This window comes from Haliotis cracherodii, unplaced genomic scaffold (assembly GCF_022045235.1).
Source record: "Haliotis cracherodii isolate W230 unplaced genomic scaffold, xgHalCrac1.p SCAF_2, whole genome shotgun sequence".
NCBI lineage: Eukaryota > Metazoa > Mollusca > Gastropoda > Lepetellida > Haliotidae > Haliotis > Haliotis cracherodii.
Window position 1 is genome coordinate 81584721 of NW_027266275.1, and position 25848 is coordinate 81610568.

At 39.3% G+C, this 25848-nt stretch overlaps 1 protein-coding gene across 50 annotated transcripts in view; it reads left to right on the forward strand.

Annotated features, from left to right (window-relative positions):
- The window catches only part of LOC139468586 (ankyrin-2-like), a 211406-nt gene that overhangs the window by 115820 nt on the left and 69738 nt on the right, over positions 1–25848 (forward strand). For 45 of the 50 annotated variants that reach the window (XM_071250662.1, XM_071250670.1, XM_071250664.1 and 42 more), the window contains 4 exons: positions 766–956; positions 2017–2034; positions 14480–14704; positions 23627–23838. In XM_071250662.1, coding sequence (XP_071106763.1) covers positions 766–956; positions 2017–2034; positions 14480–14704; positions 23627–23838 — 646 coding nt within the window. The remainder of the gene's footprint in view (positions 1–765; positions 957–2016; positions 2035–14479; positions 14705–23626; positions 23839–25848) is intronic. The other 5 variants (XM_071250668.1, XM_071250674.1, XM_071250678.1 and 2 more) reach the window with 3 other exon arrangements.

Here is a 25848-nt window from a genome sequence, read left to right on the forward strand (position 1 = left end):
ACGGATCATTTCACAATGTAAAAACTAAAACCTGGCTGTATATTCTTGGTTTAGTCACGTTTTGGATGAGATACTTAATATCGTTTGAATTAGCTGTGTTTTCAAAAATGCTTGTAACAACGTGTGGTTAAACAGAGCTCAGCTCGAGTGTCACAAGAAGTGAGTCATTGACGTCAGTGTGGAGGCACATATCAAATTTCACTCTTACACAAAAATGTTTCCCATTCTGGATAACAGATAGAAAAAATGTATTGGGAAAAAATATATGATAAGGCAGGTTTTATGATATCTTCCGCGTTTGCGATGTTGGCGATATTGCTAGTTAAGATTTCATTCACAACTGTATCAAGGGACTCCTACTGACCGACTTACTGACTTACTTTGAATAGGTTCAGTGGATGCTGAATCGGACGTGTTACTAGTTTCATGTTTGAAATGTTTCTGTTTTCCACTGGTGTTTGCATGTAGCTGCATGGTTCTCAGACCCTAGTCCTGTTTTAACAGTATCAGTAGACCTTTTTTTCAGGTGCACATATTTTTGCATATGTTGTATTTTATTCATATTATCTGTTGTTTTTAATTTTATTTTTTCAAATGGTTCTCATGTGCACTCATAAATAATTCTAAAACGACTGTTAATCAACTTACTAATTTTTTTCAGCAAAATTGTTTGTGTTCAGTATATGAAAGTTAACAAAAAAATTACCATTTCATAGTTTCAAAATGGCCACCCGAAAATATACTAACCGATTTCTCTGCCAACAGGATTATATGGAGGCACAGATCACGAGCTCTGCCTACGCCCCTGCCTACGCCACGCGCCCTGACAACCGCTACCAGACGGGCACAGCTCCCCAGGGGGAGGCAGCTCGATACAGCTCATACAGCGGCTCATCTTTCAGCACCAGTTTCGATCCAGACAACGTTCCAGTGGACAGGGCACCTGTTTATTCTGGGTAAGTAAACAAGTGTATGCTGATCAATAACACAAACGCTAAACAAACAAGTGCATTAAGAGCATGATTTAAGTTATTAGGATGATATACTTTTGTTTTCTGCCTCTTTAATAAATTAATGCAAGAATAATTCGGAATGGCTATTGTATGTTATATCTCTAAGTTTTGGGGGATGAAAGTCTGGGATGAGATAAGATATAATTTCCTCATATCATTAATAATGATGAGTTGATATGAACTTCATGTATCATTATAGTATTTAACCATTGGTAGGGGGGAAATATACCGCTCAGCATTTCATAGGGATGTTTCTGTAAATCTAGAACCTACATAAATGTCCCTGTCAATATTGAGTAGCATTGGTATAGGGTATATTCACAAACAAGAACCCCCCCCCAAAAAAATTTATTTGGAATATTTAAAAAAAATCACTCTTGATTTAACAATAAGAAACATCATTGATTGTTTTTTGTGTAAGTAGAGCATTTGTGTGACTTTGTTGGACTACAAATAGGCTACAGAGTACTAATATGAGACCCGGAACGAGATAACATTGTTTGGTGATCTTGAAGCCTTATCAGACTTACTACAGACAAGGGAGACAACTCTTGGAGACTTGATAGCAGAAGCACAGAAATAGCTCCTTAAGATTTCTTCGCAGTTATACATGCTTGAATACAGCTCTTATGTAAAATGTTCAGTAAGTCATAATTTGATATTACTGAAATATTTTACTGGCAAATAAGTTTGATAAATACATGTCCATGATATGAATCAGTTAGCATGTGGATTGAAGTTGTATATTCCTCATATCAATAATACTGAAGAGGTAAGGGATATGTGATCAGGGAATATTACTGTTTAATCATTAGAATGGAAAAAATGTACCATTTTTATCAGGAATTACCCATTTTTTGTCTCCAAGAGCTGCCTTACCTTCATGCAGATGTGTTTATGAAGCATGGTTTGAGAAGATTTTTTTCCACAATAATCTGTTAATTGAAAGTCCTGCTTTATTAAAGTATGTAGCTCACCATCCTCCTGTTTCCTTCTCCAATAGCAAACTGAAATGGAAGAGGTAAAGTTGATAGTGTGGTGTAACACCCATCTCTAGATCCCTAGCTTTCTGTTGTGTTGTGTTGTGTTGTGTGTGTCGTGTGTGTACTGAGATTGCTGTGCGTGAACTGTATCAGGGACGTTTACACAACCGTTGTATACTATGCCACAACATTTTGAATACGTCATATCTCTCATGTGTCGAAGTTCTATAGTTGCTCTAGATTCAATTTTGTTTAACAGCTTTATGTTTTTTTATATTGTAAAGTTCACTTCAATAATTCATATTTTTTTTTATGATCAGTTGAGAATATGGTTCGGTGAAATGTAGGTTATGGCGACATTAGATTCGCATTAGATCTGCATCTTGATAAATTTCCATTCCAAGCTTTAAACTTTCAAGAGCATTTTTCTCAATTGAAGTTTTGTTTTGAGTTTTTGTAGCATATATATTATGACTGTTGCTTGGTTTGTGTGTAAGTATTTGTACAGGACATGATGTCTCCTTTAAACAGATATAAGTAGAATTTTAATGCACATATTTATATAGCATGCCTTTGTGTTTATGCATATGGATATTCTAGTTGATGTATTTTTGAAATTGAAAAAAGGGGCTTATATTAATCTTAGCTGAAGGACATATTGCATACAGCAAAGGTGAGAAATTAGACTTGTGGGCATGAAATCAACCCCACTTTCATGCATATACTGAATAGCGTATTAATAAAGAGGTTACTCTAGATTGTGTATGTATCAAAGTGTATATATTGTGGCTCCTGCTCTCAAAAACATGTCTGTTGTGCTATTCATATAATCTGTGTTGCCTGTGTGTTGATTATTTATACATGTATATCATGTCGGAGATCCCTGGAGTATGTGTGTATATACATGTATATCATGTCGGAGATCCCTGGAGTATGTGTGTATAAACATGTTTATCATGTCGGAGATCCCTGGATTATGTGTGTATATACATGTATATCATGTTGGAGATCCCTGGATTATGTGTGTATATACATGTATATCATGTCGGAGATCCCTGGAGTATGTGTGTATATACATGTATATCATGTCAGAGATCCCTGGAGTATGTGTGTATATACGTGTATATCATGTCAGAGATCCCTGGTGTATGTGTGTATATACATGTATATCATGTCGGAGATCCCTGGAGTATGTGTGTATATACATGTATATCATGTCGGAGATCCCTGGATTATGTGTGTATATACATGTATATCATGTCGGAGATCCCTGGAGTATGTGTATATACATGAATATCATGTCAGAGATCCCTGGATTATGTGTATATACATGTATATCATGTTTGAGATCCCTGGAGTATGTGTGTATATACATGTATATCATGTCGGAGATCCCTGGATTATGTTTGTATATACATGTATATCATGTTGGAGATCCCTGGAGTATGTGTGTATATACATGTATATGTATACATATTGTGTGTAGCGGCAGGAATCCACATCATTTAAAAAATATATATATATTTGTATCTACGAAAAAATTATCTGTGTAAAATGCTGGTAAACTCTGAAGTTATTATCTACCAGTATTTCATGAAAAAGACCTCTCCCGTCAGACTGTGAATGCTTTCCTGGAAACAAGTTATATTCAAAAGGCTTTTGTGTGAAAGTTAAAGATATTTTTGTGACCCCTGAATGAAAGAGGGTGTGTTCAAGGCTACTTGGTGTGACAATTAAAGGGAACATTTTGAAAGCCTCCTTTATGTGAAAATTATGGGGAGTATTTTTAAAGCCTCCTTGATGTGAGAAGTAAAGTGAGATATGCTCCCCAGCCTGTACCTTTTGCTAGTTATTATTATACATTATTATCAGTCCTTGTGTGAAATACCTTGTCTCGGGTATAAGTTAACTGCTAGATTCACATCATTTGCTTTGTGATAGCAGACACAGTGGATTTTGATTGAATGAATAGTAAGTGCTGTGACCTCTTTAAGTACTTCTTCAATTGAAAGATGTATCACCACAGCCTGTGTGTATCACTGTCCATTGTTGGAAAATAGAACAGGAAGTAGAAGGTAGCACGGTAGGTAGTGTGCTAACTTGCCCTGGTTCAATTTCCTATTCAATTTTAGCCTTTTACAAGGGTTGTATGTTGGATATGTCTACAGCAGTTTGATGCAGATTGTTACATTGGGATGTAGGATTGGGAAAATGGTCCTATTTTGGATATATCAACATGACACGCATTATAGCAAAGCAGAGTAAACCACAGTTTGATTTAGGCTTCATGTTCACCCTGTTGTTGAGATATCATATGGTAAAAGTGTGTTGTGCCCTTGTCTTACATGTCCCTGGCTCTGCATGTTATCCACACCTGTTTCGTATATCATTAGAATGCGTATTGTTTCCATTAGCAAGGGAAATGTTTTAGTTGTTGTTTTTTAAAAGCATGGGAGAGTAGATGGTGTACCTGAATACATGTATTTCAAATTTGGGATCGGGTTGAGATCAAGTTAACATTGGAATCAGCATTTCTCTCAGTTATAACAATTTGGAAAAAGAGAACCGGTCTTCAAACTCCTTGAGGCAAAGGTGGCCTAGTCATAAAAGGCTCTGTAATTTGCTGTCCACAATTGTGTCCCTTTGGCGTACCTATACCATAAAGGCTGTCTGTAAACCCATAATCTTTGGTTCAAATCGGTTATCTGTGATGATGACAATATGTCAGCGCTGTTGGTTTTGTGGGTTATACCGGAGACAGGGGTGGCCCAGTCATCTAAGACACTGGAACTTACTGAACACAGTTGCGCCCCTTGGGCACGCCAGAAACCGATTACAGCGACAGAAACTAACAGTTTTAGTCCACTAGTCCTCATAGTGATAACATATAGCAAAGCCCTTTAAAAGGGCAAATTTCTACTTGTCCTGAGGAAACTTTACTACCGGGCAGTTTGACTAGGACTATAGGAGTACTGCCAATGTCTAATGCTGATATTATTGTGGGTTTGAATCCCGATTCACCCGATTATATTTCTAGGTTTGTTGCGGGTTTCACCAAAGTGGTCAACGCCTGCATCACGTCAGGGTATCTTCCCATATTAAGCTGACACGCCGTGATATAACTGGAATACTGTTCAAAGCGGTGTTAACCAAACTCACTCCAGTTCCGTGAGTGAAGATAACAGAATCCCATGATGCAACACAAAGACACTTTGACATAAAACATCTACTCTGAAATATTGTGAAGATGTTTAGATGAACCACCAATATCATGTGACCACGTACTGGGTGAGGTTGGATATCTACACTGCAGGTGGAGCCCGGTGTGTGTATTTGGCACGTCCTGACCCATGTCTTACAGACATTTGGACAAATTCCAAGGAAAATTTGGCAACAGATCTAAAATACTCATGGCCGTCAATAGTTTACATCAGTCTCTTATCTCAAGTCTGTAATGAGAAATTAGGAAAGTTTTCTCCTCTTTGTTATGGAACTTGGCTGGAGTGGATTAATATGTAGCATCCCGGCCGTGTGAGCTCTGGGTGAGTCTGGTGGTACACATATGGAGGCAGTGTTCTGTAGCTTCAGCTTGGGGTTGGCATGGTTGCAGATGAAGGGATAAAAATATGAACTTTCCAATCAAGGAAATTGTGGATTACCATAAAGGCTGTCTGTGATATAGAAGGCTAGAGGTTAAGGCATATCACCATGGAGACCATCCTACTGTGACTTGGTTATTGTGTCTCATGTACAGGGTGAATTGTTGTTCATACTATCAACCACTTGTTTAGAGGCGGAGGGGTAGCCCAGTGGTTAAAGCATTTGCTTGTCATGGCAACGGCATGGATTTGATTCCCTTCATGGGCTCAAAGTTTGAAGCCCGTTTGTGATGTCCCCTGTTGTGTGATATTGCTGGAAAATGTGCTAAGAGTGGGGTAAAACTACCCTCACTCACTCACCCACTACTTTATAAGATGACTTACACGCCTGTATGATATAAACCTCTAACATTGATGAATGTGCCAACATTACAGCCTAACTGTATCCAACAGGACTTTGGCGCCAAGCCCAGATTCCATTAATGAATAAAGTGATAGTTACCAGAAACAATCAGGTCGTTTTCGTACAGGAAGTTAATTTGGTACCATAGTGTTAATTACTTTTTTGTACTGCCATTAATCACCACGTAAGACAGGTGTCAGCTATCCAACCAGACAGGTACCATCTTGCCAAGACAGACCAGTTACGCGGAGTTAGCACCAAAGTTGCTTTAGGAGTTGGGTGGAATATTATGGATATATTCCAGAATATGGATCTTCATTTTGGACAGACTCTTTTGAATATGGGCAGACATGAGAATCAAGAATGCCATCAATGTCTGTATTTCATAGCTATTTTCAAGGTCATTAGTTCTAGTACCAGAATTTCAGTGCCCCCATCAAAATGCCAGACATTCCATAGAAAGTAGCGATAGTGTTAAAACTATTGAGTCTGTAGGTCAGACGGTAGGCGGAGGAGAGTCCTAGGTAGTGTTCATCCAGGTGAACACTGTTATACTGCGGTATTTAGCAGTACTCACTCACTCACTCACTCACTCACTATCATATTATAATGTACTTGGAAAATTAGATCTCACTTTCAAGGAAAGTTTTAGATTTGAAAGTTTCTTTTTTTTATGACGTGTAGTTGGTCACTGTTGGTGTTGGGTTGGTCTTGAAAAAAAATAATTGAATGTCATAATGATTATTTTGATCCTTCAATCTATACTGCTGTCAGATAGTTGCTGTTTCTATTTGTAAGTGTTCACTTCTGCATGTTTTACAGTTTACCTTTATATTTGAAAAGAGAAAAACTAAATACTGGTACATAAAACCCATAAAACATGGGCTGCCTTTTATTCAAACACTTGATATCTTCAGTAAATGAAAATGAAGGTTCACAGTAAGGTGTTAGCAGATTATAAGTGGCAAAAATGTATGTGAAGAAATGCATCACAAGCTGTAAGAAACCCATTCTGAGGCCATGATACAATTATTTGGAGACACGATACAAAGGGAAGGTGTGAAAGTATAAGAATAGAACCATTATGATCTTAATAGGATCAGGGAAAAAATATCTTTAGCCATATACTTAACCAGTGTGAAGTGAATCAGGTTGAAAGGAAGTGTGTTTGCCAACACCCGTTTCCCTCAGCCCTGGATAAATATAGCACTGTGACAGGAGACGTGTGGAAATATGAATAGCTGTGGCTCGTGTAGGAATTACGATTTGCACAGATTGCGTTTTAATTGCCCATTACATCATTACTGAGTTTTTCGGGTTTTAGGAATTGATATAATCACATTCGGAGTCAGATTTATGGTTATTCAGCAATGATGGTTTGGCTTAAGAGTTTAGCATATTAAGTTCTGTTATTGGTATGTTGGCATCTATTGTGTATTGTCTTGGAAAGCCACTAGTGAGCAATACATCGCTGGAAATGCTACATGAGCTGAAAGGAAATTGTGTATAGAAGATAGAATTGTTGGGCTCCACCTTTCAGAGAAATGTACGGTATGTCTCGAAGCAGGCACCAAAGTATATATTCCCTCTTTTACCAAATCCCAGACCTCCTATGAACATTTAATGGTCAGTTCCTCAGCAAGGTAGTTCTCCTTTTAACACTAGACAACCTTGTGGGGATTCCGGGGTAAAAAGGCCCTCAGCAACCTATGCTGGGTGTAAGGTGGAATGGGGTTTAACACTGCGCTTGTATAGCGACGTGCATGTATGTCTGCTTGTACAAGTTCGAACTAATGCTGATTTTATAGTCCTAGTCCACTGAGAAACCAGTTTCACATGAATACCCCACTCAGACACAGTATACTGACTCCGAGCTGACCAGTCCTTGTTTTAGCCCCTTGATCCTGAGTACCAGGCAGGGTAACAAGAAGTACCATCTTTTAATGTCTCTTGGTATGATGCGGCCGGGATCGAAACCTGGACCTTTTGCTCTCCGGGCAGACGCTCTGCCACTAGGCCACAGAAGCAGTTCCATGATGGTTGTCAGTGGCGACCAAATGTAGTGGGTGACCAGGCTCGGTGACTTGGTTGATTTCGTGTCATTGTAGCCGCATGATGTCAATCAATGGATTATCTGGCTCAGACTTGATTATTTACAGACTGTATCATATAGCTGGAATATTGCTGAGTGCAGTGTTAAAATACAACCATACAAAACAGACAAACTGCCTTGATGAGCCACTTGACTCCTTGAGAGTGTAATCCCTAAACAACCTGCCCAGTGTTTTAAGAGGAATCAAGGATTTCAAAGAATAAACGAAGAGCTGATGTAATTAATTCTGACAGGCAGTGAGGACACATTTAGTTCCCTTCCTCAAAGTAACAAGGTCAAATACCTGAATAGTATAGAATTTCCAAGCTATGGCCACCAGTTCCCAAAGAGGAAGTGTGTTTATTTATATAAAGGACTGAAGCTCTAAGATGGCGTGCTCCAAGGTCCCTGTAGGGGATGTTGTCTGTGATGAGGATGTTGTCCGTGATGGATGGGACCGGGGTCAGGATCAATGTGGCAATGATTCCTGGATACTGTCCTCCCCCTGCCTCCAATCCAGAAAAGATCCATGTTGGAGGAAGTGCGCAGTAATTTCCGAAATCGATTATCGTCTGTATTATGTCATTCTGTCATTCAGACAGTCTGAGAAACAGCTTGTCACGTTATTACTATGTGGTAGGACATTAGCGTTAATAAATAGTTGCTGAACGTAGAATGGAGACAAGTATGTGTTCTTTGTGAGTTAGATATTAATTGTAAGAGCTTAAGGGCTTAAATTTATTTAAATGTTACGATGAAATGTATATTTTGAATAATAAACAAAATACAGCTGAAGACAAATTTGCTTTTACAGTAGAATTACGAGCAAACTAAACACATTTTTGACAAGGGGGAAAAAAAAGATTGAAATTCTTCTAAACGCAAGGCTTGTTGCTAAGTGTCGATGCATAAGTTTACCAGCTAAGGTTAATCCTTTCTTCAGGCTGACAGGAAGTTCCTACTTTTGTGCTGTACTAACAGTAACAAAAACATCAGAAAAATGAATTTGCAACAAAAATATTTGTGCACAGATACAATATGCCATATATAAGTGATAGATATTAATTTGTCTCTCACCTGTTATGCAAGAGCACTTCCTCCCCTGAGCTGATAATGGACTGGTCTAGATTGCCTTCAGTAATGAGATCAACCAGTACAACAACTGCACACTTGATGTCAGACTCAGACCAACCTGATAACTAACGTTGAGCAGGCTTAGGCGATTTGTCAACCTGTCCTGGGTCAGAGGTCAGGGGAACGTAACTGCATGCTCGTAACCTTGAATTTAGGAAATCCAGCTAGTTATAAGCACTCGTGAGAAGACTGTTGGTATAGGTGGAGGAGTACCACTAGTATGGGGGTTGCAGGATTACACACAAGGTAATGGAGGCGATACTGATTACTGTGAACTAGATGGTGACCATGAATGGTGTAGGTAACTTACTGCTGAGATTGGTAATGGCGTGATTGATACGGATGTTATATTGATACTGGTATTGGTGACATTGATGATGGACGTGATTGATATCAGTGTTGGTTATGATGGACACAGCCCGTCAAGCTCTGCTTACTGTTTAACGAGGAGCCTGTTGGCTGAAATCTTGGTGTCGGCACAGTTAATTATTTGTAACCACAGACTCGAAGCATTACAAACAGACAGGACCTGTGTATTGCTTCAGAATGTGTGTCTCCTGAAAAATATGCTCTGAAATTTTGTGTACACATCAGCAAAATCTTTTATTACATAATACTCCAGGAACCTTGACACATTTTACGACAAAAGATAGTGAAAGGTTAATGTGCTTTAGAAGTCTTTCTGATCAAGAAGAGACCTACTCATGCAGATTACACAACCAGGATTTGCTGACTGTGAAAAATTATACAGCTCCTCCCACCAAGCAGTGTGCAGAGTTTGTGACGGTGGAGATATGTACATGTTGCTACACCTCCTGAAATGCTTTGATTTCAAATTATGTATTTAAAAATTGAATTACTGTGAGTCATGGGTAGCAGTCTGCTCAGCAGGACAATGCTTGTTTGTTGCGTTGACTTTCAAGCCATTGCAGGTATCATGCAGTTAGATTTGAATTCTGATAAACTCGATTCCCTCAACCCCAAGTTTCAGCAATTGGAAAAGCAGTTATGCCATGTATGTGATAGGATTAAGTGTTGAATATATGACTCATCTTCTGGGGAAATATAGACCATAACTGCCACACAAGTGTGCTTTATTCACAGACTGATGGCCTCAGGACCTGCAGATCGTAGTGAAAGGTTGCAGGGTCAGTTTGTGTAGCCCAGGGGTATGGGAGGTGTGAACCTATGGGGGTGTTGTTGTTTTGTTTTTATTGGGGGGAACCGGGTCTGGGGGGTAGGTTTTACGAGTGAATTTGGGAGTTGGTGAGTTGTGTTTAAGTGATGTATGTTGAAGCCCAATCTTATGAGACATGTTGTGGTGACAGACAGGTTGGGATGGGGAGGGAAGGGGATAAGTGTTTTTGAGATAATTTCTCTCTATTTTTATGTTCTATTTTTTTTAAATGTTTATTTATATATTTTTTAGGGGTGGGGGAGACTAGGTGGGAGGCTGAGGGGGGTGGAGTAGTCTAGGTGGGATGTGGTATTGAGACTAGAGGTGGGAGGTTTTAAATCTATGCTGCGACATAGCTAGTTGTCATTGAGCTATATTGTTAAACATTTTTATGTGCCCGGTTTCCAGGCTCTTTAGGGGTCCTGAGGCCTGCTGTAATCAGTGGGTAGTGCTGTAACGGGGCAAATTGGCAGGTACTGATGTAGGCTGATGAATGCCTGTCTCAGAGGGGGGCGGTGCAGCCATAGTAAGGGGATGTCTGTGGCTGGAAAAGTATGAAGTGAAAATTTTTTAACCTAGCTTTCCTCTTAGCAAACCTCAACTAGACTAATAGCAATATTTTATGCAAATCAATTTTGTTTTTGAATAAACAGTATCAATTGTTCCTGAGCTTTTTATATCATCTGAAAGAATGAGATACAGGTACATTTGTTCATGGAAAGTTATGATAATTTTGAAGTATTTGAAGTTTTGAAGCCAAAATGTTGTCCAGAGATATTCTAATTCTTACAACAATATAATTATGCTAACAACAATATAAATATGCTTACAACAATATTATATTGCTTATCCCCATGCCTGTCATAATTGGTTCTAGATAAGAAAACTTTGTCAAAATATTTCTCTAGGGTGCCTTAAGTGGATACAGTTGTTTTCATAGGGACTTATGTCTACCTTAATCCAGGCCTAGTTGTGTTGACTTACAATAGGTAAACAAAACAATCTGCATTGTTCTTGTAAAGGCAGACAGGCCACTCTAGGAAGAAGGTGGGGGGAGGTAAAAAGTAATGGACTGATCCAAAATAGGGGTGACCAGGTAATAATGTCAGAGTGAGGGATTCCTATCACTGCAAGCATTGATTACATTCCTGTGCCGCACATGTTCACTGGCTGAATTTGCACCAACCTGAGAAGTCTGTCTTAGTCACTGTGCTGCTCAGCCATCTTCAGTCCCGGAGCTGTAGAAAGACAGGCAGCAGCTACAGATGGTCTGGCTACTCCTCTCTCCAGTCCAGAAGGCAGCAGTCAGGTGGTCAGTCTAGCTGGTTTGGAGCCGTTTCAGTGCTGTCCGACTGTAGAGGTGATAAGTCTAGTGGGGAGACTGGGTTTCCAGCAGAAGTGAAGAGCTCCACCATAGAAAACCTGGTTGTTCAGGGTTTAGAGGGTCTACCATCTTGCACCATCGATTCTTCCATCAAACTGCAACATGATAATTGAAGAGAGGTATTTATGGTCCATGGTTGACGCTGTCCTCCACTGCGATGTTGTTGTGGAGAGTGCATGTGAGATGTAGACATGCATATACCTAGGATTAGATCTACTGTGTTCAGATGCCATTGTTTGGCCATGCATTCTTGTAATGGTTTTCTCCAAGGGGCAACCCTTGTTATTTTATATGTGCCATTCATTTCCCAATTCAAATCATTTGAAAATACTTAAAATGCTTGTTGGATAGAGGAATTATTGCTTAAATTCCTGTTGCCAATGTGTCTGATAATGCATGCCCCAGATGTCAGAAGCAGACGACAAATGCCTGATCATGCATGCCCTGGCTGTTGGAAGCAGACGACAGATTCATTGGACTTGTTACGTGAAGTGATGCAATGAATTACATCACATCTGATTCTGCCTTCAGAGTGTAATCATACATAACGTTGTTTGATCACAGCGTGTGTGGAAACATGGATACTTTATCAATACGTGTTGAGGCCAGGTTTTAACCTCATGGAGTGATGTCTTGTCAGTATAAACATTAGGGCAAGTGTTACATTCAAGGGAAGAGTCTGAATGCTAATGCAATGTTCAAAAGGTAAACAGAGAGAGACTTTAGTCATGTTGCATGACTTTATGGTGATGTGTAATGCAAGGCTGGCTGAATTTACCGCCGTCTTCTGCTTAGGATATTGATAAGATGGATTTTCAGTGAAAAGTATCCAGGAAATAATCTTCGTCTTTTGTCATCTGCATGTTGTATTAGTAAGGTGGATTTTCAGTGAAAAGTGTGTTCGAAAGTGTTTGAGATGTCTGCTTGTCGTATCAGTGAAGTGGATTTGTCGATAAACATCTCAAGAGGAATTTGATGAATTCCTCATCAAGATGTGGAATTTATGTTACTGTGCTGGAAACCTCCTTAACGGTGTGTCGATTCCGTTAGCTATCTCAGACCGATTCCGTTAGCTATCTTAGACCGATTCCGTCTGCAGTGAGTGTAGGGAGAACAATGTCAACATGACCCAACCTGTATTGATTTGATCGACTCCATTATCGATAACTACCGAGAAATAATTAGCTGCTGAATGCCGTCATTGGAGACATGGCCGTGCAAACACTGTCTCCAGTAAGGATTTGACCAAATGGGAAATCCACTGGAAGGAAGCTGAAAAGGTTGCAACACTTAAGAAATGTCATATTATCTTTTCTTCTGTGGGGACAGCCATCTGGGATTGAAATTTAGGAAGTCTGAGTTTTAGTACTGGTGTTCTTTGGACTGCATATATGGATTTCAGCCACAGTGATTGAATTAGCACGCTGAATGTGTTTGTTTGTTTTCTGTATGTGATGGAGGAGTGGGTGTGTTGGTATGGAGCTTTCTCTTGTATGCGACGTAGTCAAATTGCCTTCTCTCTTGGGGAATTAAATGTCAGACCTGTAATCGCAGGAAGATGTGATAGTCTTTGAATTTCATTTACATAACATCCAAACCATCGACAGGTTTCACGGCTTCTCCAGGGTTCCTTGTTTATGCTTCAGAAACATTAAACATTGTTTTGGTCACAGGAAAATTCAGTTAAATTTAATCATTTATGGTGAATATATATTCAGATTGACTCTCTAGAAATAAAGTTGACTTGGCCAACTGTAAAACTTCTCTAGAAACAAATTTGATTCGGCCGACTGTGGAAACTCTCTACTAATAAAATAAAAATTTGACTCAGCCGACTGTAGGAACTCTCTAGAAATAAGGTACAAATTTGACTCAGCCAACGATAGGAGGAAAGTGCAAATATGTGCTCGGCATGAATGTACTTACGCAAATGCATTTTGTCTACGTTGTGTTATGCAGTTTTGTCAGCCATGTTTCAGGTACAAGGTGACAAGCTTGATTAAAACGACATGAGACAATATTTAAGCGTTGCTGCACAGGTGCTGAATGCCATGTTGTGACACACACGACCTGCACTTGTGAAAATGTTGATGCACATGCCTGTCTGCACATTCTCCAAGTGTCCTTCAGCAACTCCATTAGACTGCACCTGTCCCTGTTCAGCAGGATTTATGGGAAATATTCTAATCTGATACGTGTATGGACCTATTTCATAAGGGACCCCAAATGGCAATGTTTGCTTAGCTTTTATTGCCACTAATGCTTGTAGAAGTCAACTGCAATTACTCCAGAATATTTATTCATTCTAGACTTGCTCGGTCTCCATAGGTTTTTTGTTTTCTTCAGTAGATAGTGAGATAGGGTTGCTATCAAGTTATTAATTAGTTAGTGTTTGTATATTATTCCACTGAACTTCTGATGGGGATGATCAATATGTCATTCTATTTAAATAAACACTTCACATATGATGGAAATCAGTTTTGTGTATCATGGAAAGATAAAGTATCCCCATCAGAAGTGGAACAGCATATTTATTTCTGCCATGTTGGCAAGTGAACACACATTTGTATAATGTGATAAACTATAAATGTTTTTGATATTGTTCAAATCAGACATGCAGAGCAAGGAAAAATATGCCAGTAGAGTTTTCGTGTCAGTGTGAAGATGTTTGCATTTCTTTCTGTTTGTTTCCAGTTTCTTGATCAGCTTCATGGTGGATGCTCGTGGCGGCGCCATGCGAGGATGTCGTCATTCTGGAGTACGGATAATTATTCCACCCCGCAAGGCCTCCATGCCCACCCGGGTTACTTGCCGTCTGCTGAAGAAGGAGAAGCTGATGCACCCACCTTCGCTCAATGAAGGTGAAGGTCTCGCTGCAAGGATTCTTGAGATGGGCCCTGTTGCCACTAAGTTCTTGGGGTAAGTGGTTTGTTTACAAATTAGCATAGATATTTTATAACTGTGTTCATCACCATAGTTGAGTTAGTGAGGGAGTTGGATTTAACAGTATTCCAGTTATATCATGGCGTGTCAGCTTATTGTGGGAGGAAAGCCCGAAGTGATGCAGGTCTCAGACGTTTACCACTTCGGTGAAACCCACAAGCACGGGTATAGTGCTGACAAACTGTTCAACAATAAAATCACAAACAAGCATGACCACCCAATCCATTTAGTCACCTTTAGACAATCAAAGCGAAGTTGCTGCAGAGCTATTTTCTTACCCAGAATCCCCAGGGTGAACCCAGTCAGGGTTACTGCAGACTAATTAACGTAATCCTAGTGAAAGTGCCTTCATTGATATAGACAACGGTTCAAGCTATACATGATTATATGTACCAGTTGTGAAGATAATACACAGCAAAGTCTCACCACCATGTAGGCAAGTGAGTTGGTATGTTGGCTTACAATCTACCACTAAACAAGTTACACACGACTCCATAAATAGTTCAACAGTATGGCGATACAGTATTTTGTCCCGATACAACCCTTGATACAATGTATCAATTTACTGTCCCTGTATCGCGATACATGTGATTCCTTACATTACAAATTGTATTGATGTGAAACAAGTGAATAATAACAGAGGCTGTTCAACAACCAGTTTACACAGATTCTCTAGTATTTCCCTGTTGGCTATAAATAGCTTAACATTCACAGTGCCCTCCAGCCTATATTATTCTGCCCTACAATGTCCCATCTTCGATCTCTGAAACATAAAAACAAATGATAAAGGGTTGTGATTCACCTGCAAATTGAAAGAATATCGTACTATTGAAATAAATATACTGTATTTTGGGATGTGGACCCCAGCATTTCGTTAACCTCTAGACACCACTGACATCACAGCAACTCTTTCTGGTTTTTCTGAGAGACACCCACCTACAGCAGGTGATTGGCAAACCAACTGGAGAGGTAATTGAGGGGACGATACAAGAAAATAGCACGCACACCTTGTGCAGCTGAAGGAAGTGCCTTTCTAACACCCCTCTTTCTCTGTCACGTCCATGAAGATCTGGCATAGAATAGCATACTTGCCAGAAAAGGCAACTTTGCTTGTCGTAAGAGGCAACTAACGAAAACGGGTGGTCAGGCTCACCCAATTGCATGGATCGATGCCCATGATGTCAATCACTGGATTGTCTGGTCCAGACTCAGTTATTTACTGACTACCTTCATATAGCTGGAATATTGCTGAGTGAGGCATTAAACAACAAACAAAGGAAAAATGTCATGTCAGCCAAGATAGGAGAAACGAGTGCTTTGACACGTGTGCAGTCACAGAAGGTCGGGGTTCGATCCCTGGCCAAGTCACACCAAGATGATAACAAATATTACTTATTGTAAGCCCTGCCTGGCGCTCAGCATTAAAGGGATAAAACAAGGACTGGTCGGCTCAGAGTCCCTGTACTGTGAAGGGTATTAGTGTTGAACTGCGGACTTCGATAGTCTGTACTAGTACAAGCAGACACACACACACACACACACACACACACACACACACACACACACACACACACACACACACACACCCACACACACACACACACACACACACACCACACACACACACACACCACACACACACAAACAAACCACACACACACACACACACACACACACACACACACACACACACACACACACACACACATTTCCCTGCATGTCATTATATCAGTGCAGTAATCTTGACTGTGATGTTAGACCTCACCTCACCTCACCTCACCTCACCTCACCTCTCCTTGGGGGCGGTCGGGTAGCCTAGTGGTTGAAGCGTTCACATGTCACGCCGAAGACCTGGGTTCGATTCCCCACTGGTACAATGTGTGAAGCCCATTTCTGGTGTTCCCCGCAGTATATTGCTGGAATATTGCTAAAAGCGGCGTAAAACCTCTCTCACTCACACACCTCTTCTTGACATTGATGAAAATGATAAAAAGATTATTCTACCAAAATGTCTCCATAGGCCATTCCTCAGACAAATGATAAACCCATCACCAAGGTAAACTTGAGTTTTGATAGGAAGAGACAGATGTGTCAGTTAATTTACTTACACATGACATATCATGAGAATCAGTCTTGTGTCTCATGGAAAGATGAAATGTCCCTATGAAAAGTGGAATAGTACATATCGCTATGTTATCAAACTAGGTTATCACTGACTCACAAAGACTTACAGCAAGCCAGTGTTCTCTAACCAGTTTCATGTTGTAGTGTTTGTCGGAATGACGAGCACTTGTGACCCAGTCCATGCATCATGACATTAAACAACTACATGTTGTATTCTATTCCAAGCTTCAACTGTCATTTATGACTGCATAATGGCCGTTGATGCTAACAAAATGCAGTTAAATCAGGAAAATGACAGTGATTACTGAAAGTTTATTGGGATGTCAAAACTGGTTACATCTCCTGTGGAGACGTGTTGTATAAAATTTTGATAATGAGGCAGCGAGACAAATTTGAATTGCTGTATTAAGCAGAGAGACACCATCACTTGTATCAAGTCTCATCGTACCATGTCAGTTTTAATTATGGAAATAGTCTGGGTTTTTTTGCAGTTTGTAATGAAATCAAAGGAACATTCCAACTGTTCTTTGTCAGGCAGTGAATGTCAAATAGCAGTTTGATAGAATGTCATCCTTTGTAATCTGTTTCATTATTACTGGTACTCCATATTACGAATTACTGGTATCTTTGAAAATATTACATGTATCTATAAAAGGGTCACGGGTGGCCAGTCGTCTAAGAGTTGTGGGTTCGAATCCAGCTTGGATAATGTTTCTAGGTTTGTCTGTCACGCAGACATGCTGGAATACTGTTCAAGACGGCTTTAAACCCAACTCACTCACTCACTCACTCACTCACTCACTCACTCACTCACTCACTCACTCACTCACTCACTCACATGAACACACATGAAATATCGCCTTTTTCCCACTTAGCAAATATGGATGTACTTTTGTGAGGAAAGTTTGACAATGTAATGCTCGTTTCATTGCCTCATTCAAGATCATGTTCACTGAATAATGGCTTTGTACAGCCGTTACTTTACACAAGCTTAAAGAGAGGTCATCTGTGAAGCTCTCCTGTCGCCAGTTGTTCAAGTCAAGATGTGACCGTGAATAGTTCATGTAGATGTTGTTGCCGAGAGCATTGAAGACAATTTAGACAGGTTTGGACCTAACACAAGATATCTTATCGGTTAAATAAGCATGCTATTTTAGGTCATTGACAGATTTGTTTCAAAATGTTGCAAAGCAGTTTGTTAGAATAGGTAATGAGTACAGAAAAGTTATTAAATAAATATGTCATGGAAATGTCCTAATATTAAAAAGATGTTTATCCACTCATTGGTCAAACCAATACCCAACTGACTGGACCAAGGGAGTAAAAGTATATTGAATACCCAAAGAAAACTGTCACTACCCAGAGTGAACGGCAGCATGTGGGTAGATACTCTGTGGCTCTGAAGTATTCGGATGCCTGATCAGACAAAGTTACAATTATAGGTGCAAATAGTTTGACATTTGACAAGAAATTTACCAAACATTTAACAGCCAAGTTATCAAACACTTGAAAGCTAAATTCCCAAGCATTTCACAGTGAAATTATCAAACACTTGAAAGCTAAATTACCAAGCATTTAACAGCGAAAATTATCATGCACTTGGAAGCTTGCTTACCAAAAATTTAACAGCAGAATTATCAAATACTTGAAAGCTAACTTACCAAGCATTTAACAACTAAATTATCAAACACTTAAAAGCTAAATTCCCAAGCATTTAACAACTAAATTATCAAACACTTAAAACCTAAATTCCCAAGCATTTAACAGCTTAGTTATCAAACATTTGACGGGCACATTGCCAAATATTTGACACGTGGTAAGGTATGGACCATGTGATATTCTTGATACTCTTGATTGTCCTGAAAAAAATGTGTTTTGGGGGAAAACCAATTGTTGGCTCCTTTTAAGTGACTTTGCTTTGAATAGTGACATTAAAATTGTCACTGGGCTTCACACATTGTACCCATTAGGGGAATAAAACCCAGTTCTTTGGTGTGACGAGTGAACGCTTAAACCACTAGGCTACCCCACAGCCACTACACTTGGAAGTAAATATGAAGAAATACACATCCCAATAATAGTTTGCGACAGGTTGAAATAGACACAGCTCCATGATGCAGCAAGGTCAAGTGGCTTGTGTATAGACTAAGCCAGGCCTCCGTGTCTCCCTGTCAATCATAATGGCCATATAAACTGTTCATGACAACTGATGCACCCCCTTCTATTTGAGACTGATCAGGACATATTTCAACTTGCAATGGCAACCATGAGCTGGTGTTACTGAGTGATGTGTGGGGTGAAATGTTGAAACGTTGTCAGTTGGTACAGGGTATGGTGTGTGTGTGGACTGCATGGGGGGGGGGAGGAGGAAATAAGCAGGTCGGAGGCTGTAGATAACAGTGTTGGTTGGTCAGGACAGGTGATGGCTCCAGGGTGTGAAATAAGCAGGTCGGAGGCTGTAGATAACAGGATTGGTTGGTCAGGACAGGTGATGACTCCAGGGTGTGAAAAAAGCAGGTCGGAGGCTGTAGATAACAGGGATGTGACACCGGCTCTCTGTCAGGTCTGGCTAGCTGATGTACCACACACACATATGAGTCAGCGTCATAGCATGGAGACAGTATGGAAACAACATAGATGTGACAGTGTTTACAGATTCCCTAAATAACTACAATATTTCTCTAAATCCATGCTATATTTAATTTTGATGAGACCATTGTGTTTATTTACTATTATCTGGTAATAAGATAAATTTTAAACTGAGCCCAAAACAGTCAATTCTCTTCCTATGTAATTTCTTTTGCTATATTTAATTTTGATGAGACTATTGTGTTTATTTACTTTCTAGTAATGGAATAAAGTTTAAACTGAGCTAAAAACAGTCAGTTCCCTTCCTATGTTATTTCTTATGATTCATGCTGTATTGACATTTTGATGCCTCGTGAAGATTCGGGTTAGAATTGACCTTCAGCAACCTATGCTTGTTGTAAGAGATGGCCATCAGGCCATGTAGCTGGAATATTGCTGAGTGCGACACTAACCAAGAGAAACGTTTTGATGGTTATTGAATGATATGTACACAGGAAAATCATGAAACTGATAAATGTTACGCATTCAGGATCTGGTGTTTAAAAGTTATTGATTACATGGACTGTTAGAGTTGTTAGGGAAACAAAATGTTTCATATAATGATTTCCAGTAAAGCTCCTAAATTGCGTGTGTAAAATTTTGATTTAAATCTGGATTATGAAAACTATTGCTGTTATCTGTAAGTATGTTGCAAGTATTTCAAATGATGAGGGCAGTAGGGTAGCATAGTGTTTGAAGAGTTCACTTGTCACCAAAAGACATGGTTTGGGTTCAATTCACACAAGGGTAAAATGTGTTAAGTACGTTTCTGGAATCCCTGCTATTAATTTGCTGCAATGTTGCTAAAAGCAGCTTCAAACCTTATTTACTCACTCATTCACTTCAAATGATGCCTTGTCAGACAGTTACTTTAATGCAGGTTAACTGACATAGGTTTGTTTTACACTGTAACGAAGGTAATCAATGCAAAAATATGCTATTGACCGTGTATGTTTATCTTGATGTCTATTGTCTTCTAGTTGATGTTCGACATTTGACATAAGGAATACGCTAACAACCATTGTAATTGGATCATTGGCATGTAGTCTGTTACACTTCCTGTATAAAAAGTCTGAGATCAAAGGCTGATGATTTAAACATACAAATATCCTTCCTACTAAACGCTGAGGTCAATTCTTGATCAGGTTTTCAGATGATGCGTCTCTTCAGCTCCCTGCTTATGTCTAAAAATAAGTACAAACATGAGTGGCAGCCATTTCTTGTGTTTTGAATGTAAATGATACTGTGATGAAACAAGGGTGATATTGTCTGATAAGCACTATGTCTTTTGGGTTAACCTTTATACCGGCACACCAACAGGCGTTAATACACTCTTGACCTGACGCCAGGTCGCCATTATATGTTGCCGTTGACTTTGATTTATCAAAATATTATTCTGACATTAAATTAGCCTCAGATGTGTTTAAAAATGATGTTGTTCAGGCATGTGTACACTGCTTAGTCAATTCCCTGCCTCCCTTGGCACACGCCAGAACCATGTGGTCATGGGTTCGAATCCCGCTTCACCACGATTATGTTTCAATGTTTGTCATCACCCTTACCGAGCTCCTGGGTCTCTCCAAAGTGAGAGCTACATCACTTTGGGCATCCTTCCCATATATATCTGATGCGACGAGATATTCCTGGATTACTGTTTAAAGCAGCATTAAACCCAACTCACTCACTCACTCACTCACTCACTCACTCACTCACTCACTCACTCACTCACTCACTCACTACTGATAACTGTGAATTGTAGACATGTTAATGGCAATATTGGGAACGTGTGCATGTGACACTGAAGACCTGCATTATTCCATTGAATTCTGAAAATGTTAAACATAAATGTGTTAAAAGTATTAACATATAGGTAACTTTTTAATCATTGACATATCTTTTTGATCTCTGTGTCAGTACCTTTTTGATCTCTGTGTCAGTACAGCAGTACAAAGGTTAATTTACTTGATTAGACATCTTAGAGAATGTGTTCAATGTACTTTTGCAAATTTTAATATTGAAAATTTTAATATTTTAACTTATGGTATATATTATTTATTATATACGGTAATGTGTTTTGGAAATATTTCTTAGTGAGTGAGTGAGTTTTACCGTATTCAAGCCATATCACGGCGGGGACATCAGAAACAGGCTTCACATATTGTACCCATGTGGGGTATCGAACCAGGGTCTTCGGTGTAACAAGTGAACGCACTAGCCACTAGGCTCCTCCCCCCTGCTGTTCATGGTTCCATTTAGATTTTAAACGTACAATAACAAGTCTTAATTATCCACCCAAAAAACAGATTCCACTGAACGTAAAAGGCAAAAGAGTGGAAATTATGTACAATGTTCCGAGGCTCCCAATACAAACGTGCTCGACACAGGCCATTTTTGTGTGTACATATTAGCCAGTTCTTTGTTATTGGCCATTCTGATCATCACACTGAGCTGAAATAGTTCAGTTACTTAAATACTTAAGAAATAGTTATCTTAACCACCTCCTTCAGATCAGTACACGTATTATTGTAGATTAAAGACTTGGGAATGTGAGGAATATTGATTGCAGAGATTATTTTGAAGAAAGGCTATGTGTTATGCTGTCAGATGCTGATAGAAGTCTTCGCTCAATCTACCAGCTATCAGATGTTAAATACACAGATATTTCAAGGGGGGATATGGACCCAATCAAAACATTTATTTTGTGCAGTCACCTGCAACGATTCCAGGTTGAGATAACGGTATGATTGTTGTTGTACAGCCGGGGTCAGCTCTTGTGTGGAGAGTGTAACAAGACACCCAGGAAGGTAGCTTGTACCTGGGAACTATCCCTAGACCAGACTTGGAGGGACTGGACTCTTTGATCTATGTCTGCTGATTATTGTCTTGGGTATCCTAGCAACATGCTAGTTTTGAGGTGGTGGCACCATTGTCGATGTACAGCCAAACCAAATTGGCAGAAGCATGACATTATCACAATGTTTATCTCTTTTAGTTGTAAGTAGCTTGGCACTAGGTAGATATGGAGTAATATACCAAACCCTACTGGTAGAAGCTTGACATTATCCCAATGTTTATCTCTAATAGTTGTCTATAAGTTGGCATTAGGTAGATATGGTAGAGTTATACACCAGAAACATTGAGGTTAAAGTCTGATATTATACAGCTAGTCATCTCTATGAGTAGTGTGTAACACGGCACCAGGTAGATATGGGAGTTATACACCCAAACCAAACCTATATGGACAACTTTCAGGCAACATGTGTTGCTCCAAGACTTCGATGCACCATCTTGAATCGTGTCTGTGAACAGGTGCCCTTGGACTAAGTAAACATGACTTGACCATTCATTCAGCATTGGCAGCAAGTTAATCTTGTTGCAAGGCTCTGTCAAAGACATATGGCTGGTGTTGGTGTAACCGTATCAAGATGAACTTTTCCAGGTATACAAAACACACATGCATAGACATCAACTTCACCATTTCACATTCAGCTGCAGTGTTCCAAATGAAGCATGATGTCACAGGGACCTTGTCATAACTCTAATGTTGAAAGTTAAAGGTTTTTGGTCCCTAGATTCAAGTGCTTTAGAAGACCTAAAAGGCTCCAGAACCTCCCCTAAGTTCGAACAGTATGTTTGCATCAAATATGAAGCTGTTTCAATGAGAAAATGCTGGCTAAATTAACACACAATACACAAGACTGCCTAGATACATGCATACAATGGGTGTAGTTGGTTGTATTTTCTCATTGACTCCTTGTCAGCAAGGAATTATTAATGTCAAGAAAAGACCTCAAAAGCGTGTATTCGTGAAAAGACCTTGTGTACTATTTTTCACGAATACACGCTTTCATTGTTTCTTCATGACTGATCAAATGGGTCCAAAAACATTCTGACATCTGATAAAAAATGCACCAGGCACAATATGTCTCATGATAATCTAGCTCTGTTTGAAGCTGACCCAGAAAGGTTCTTGCAACAATTTGTGACTCTGGATGAAACCTGGGTTCACCACTTCCAGCCTCACTATACAAACACATCAAATCATATTTAGAAAAAGAGTCCTAGAGAGGACACCTAACCAAGTCACGAAATAAGGAAGTTCATGTATGTTGGAACATGTTGTTTATGTGGTAATGATTGTTTCAGACCAATCATCATCGAGGTTCCCCACTTTGCATCACTCCGTGGCAAAGAGCGAGAGGTTGTGATCATGAGAAGCGACAATGGCAAGAACTGGTATGAACACCCCATGGTGGCCACAGAAGAAGCAGTGAACGATGCCCTTGGCGGCAGTCTGGAAGGTGCTGAAGGCGTGACGCCGTCACCATCACAGTCTGGCTCGGTGTCTAGCTTGTGGAGTGAGCATGTCCTTGGTTCTAGAGCACGCACATACCACTGTCACATGTGCAGACTGACTCCAGTGTAGAATACTACTGGGATAAATGCTTCTTAAACACACTTATAGGGTATAAGGTAGACTAATGTTTAGTCTATCAAAATATATAATTTTGATAGAAATAAACACTAGTTAAATTAAAAAGGAGCCCCAGTTAGATGAAAGATTCTGAACCTGTGGAAAATCTAGACTTCATTTGTGGCATTAGCATTACAGCAAGGACTGGGAGGAAGGGATATTAATATGCTTCAGGGGACTGAGACGGATGAGGTAAAAGGGAATGTGTACACAATCAGTATTGAGCGATCTAGGATAATTAGATTTGCTTGCTGTGTGACAAGCTGTCAATGCAGTTTTGAAAAATGATGTGTCAATTTGGTTTAAATAGATAGTTCTACAGTGGTAATCAATACATGGAGTCTGTCTGCATATTATGTGATGGTGATACATATAATATTACTTGTGACTGAAATTAAATCTTCAAAGTTCATATTCGGAAATCTTGTACCATGATTTACAAATCAATAAGTCAGGATGACAATTTGTAAAAGATCTCTAATTCTTTATATGTGTCTGTGTGCACAGATCATATGGAGAACTTCTTTCTTATCAAAAATGTGATATCTAAAAGTTAAAAACAAAGAAGTGGAAAACATTTCACACACTTTTAACATTCGTACCACATTCCAGAGAGAAAACAGTTGACAGGTATCGACAAGGCACATCAGTTTTTGTACATTGTATCCTGTATGTTTCCTGTCTCCTCTGATTGTCAAATTTTTGTGTAGAACGTTCATTGTCTGTAGGCATCATTCGACAATGGAGGTCTCTATTCTATAAACTATACTACTCAAAAGAAGTTAAAGAACACCGGATTCTTGCTTATTACTACAAGTAATCTGCCATGCATGACAGATTAACTACAGTAATATGAAAGATTTGAGTGTTCTGAATGATAGATTTAGATATAACATTGTGGAAGAATTAGGTGTTCTTTAACTTCATTTGAGTAGTATATATGCTCCTTTTATCAGTATATCCTGTCTTGTATTTTTTGTATTGCACAAACTCTGTATACTTTGTCTTGTTTTATATAAGTATTTTCTATTGATGTGGTGTAGTGATGTAGAAGTGGCAAATATATGTTTGCAAAGTGGCACATGTATGTAGATTTACATATTCTGTCCTATCCAAATCCATATGAATCCCATTAGACAGAGCTGTGTGCTGAAATGGGGCATTATCAACTCCTACGTATAATCCTATTTAAGCATGAAAAACATTTGCCATGACCACTTTTTGGCATTGAACTTCAAGTGGTTTGTCTACAAGCACTCGCATGTCTAAGTATGAGAATGCACTGAAATATGTCATCAACCTGTGCACAGCCATCTTTGATTCCATCAAAGGGAGATAACTCAATTGATTTGTGGTGCAGGAGGTCAGCCCACTAGCTGTCAAGAAAAGTCATTATGTTTAAAACAGAAGTTCCACAGGTTTAAACCCAAACTGACCGTTTCTGTGAAAATTGAAATGTCAATATAATTAACTCCTATATCCTGAAATATTATAGCTATTGATCATGACGTTTCGGAATGTGGAATTTTGGTTCGAACACACTTCTGCGGTAGTTCAGTACACATCATTGTCGCCTTTTTGGTGAGGATAGTTATATTTTAATGTCTCATTTTCCAAATATTTTGATTCTGTTTCCTGCTGAGAAAGTGCATGGATTCTCTCCTGTATATTGCCTGCCTGTGGCAGTATTATGTTGCCCCCCGAGTACAGTACGGCTATTATTGGTGTTGTTCATAGCAGTGTATATACAGTGTCTTCCTTCTCTTCACTGGCAGATCCACGCTTTGAAGAAGCATATATGTTTAAAGTGAAGTTTATCAAAATGAAATAAAAGAACTGAAAAATATTCTATAAATTTTAAGATTGATTAATGTCATACAAGTTTACCAGGTGA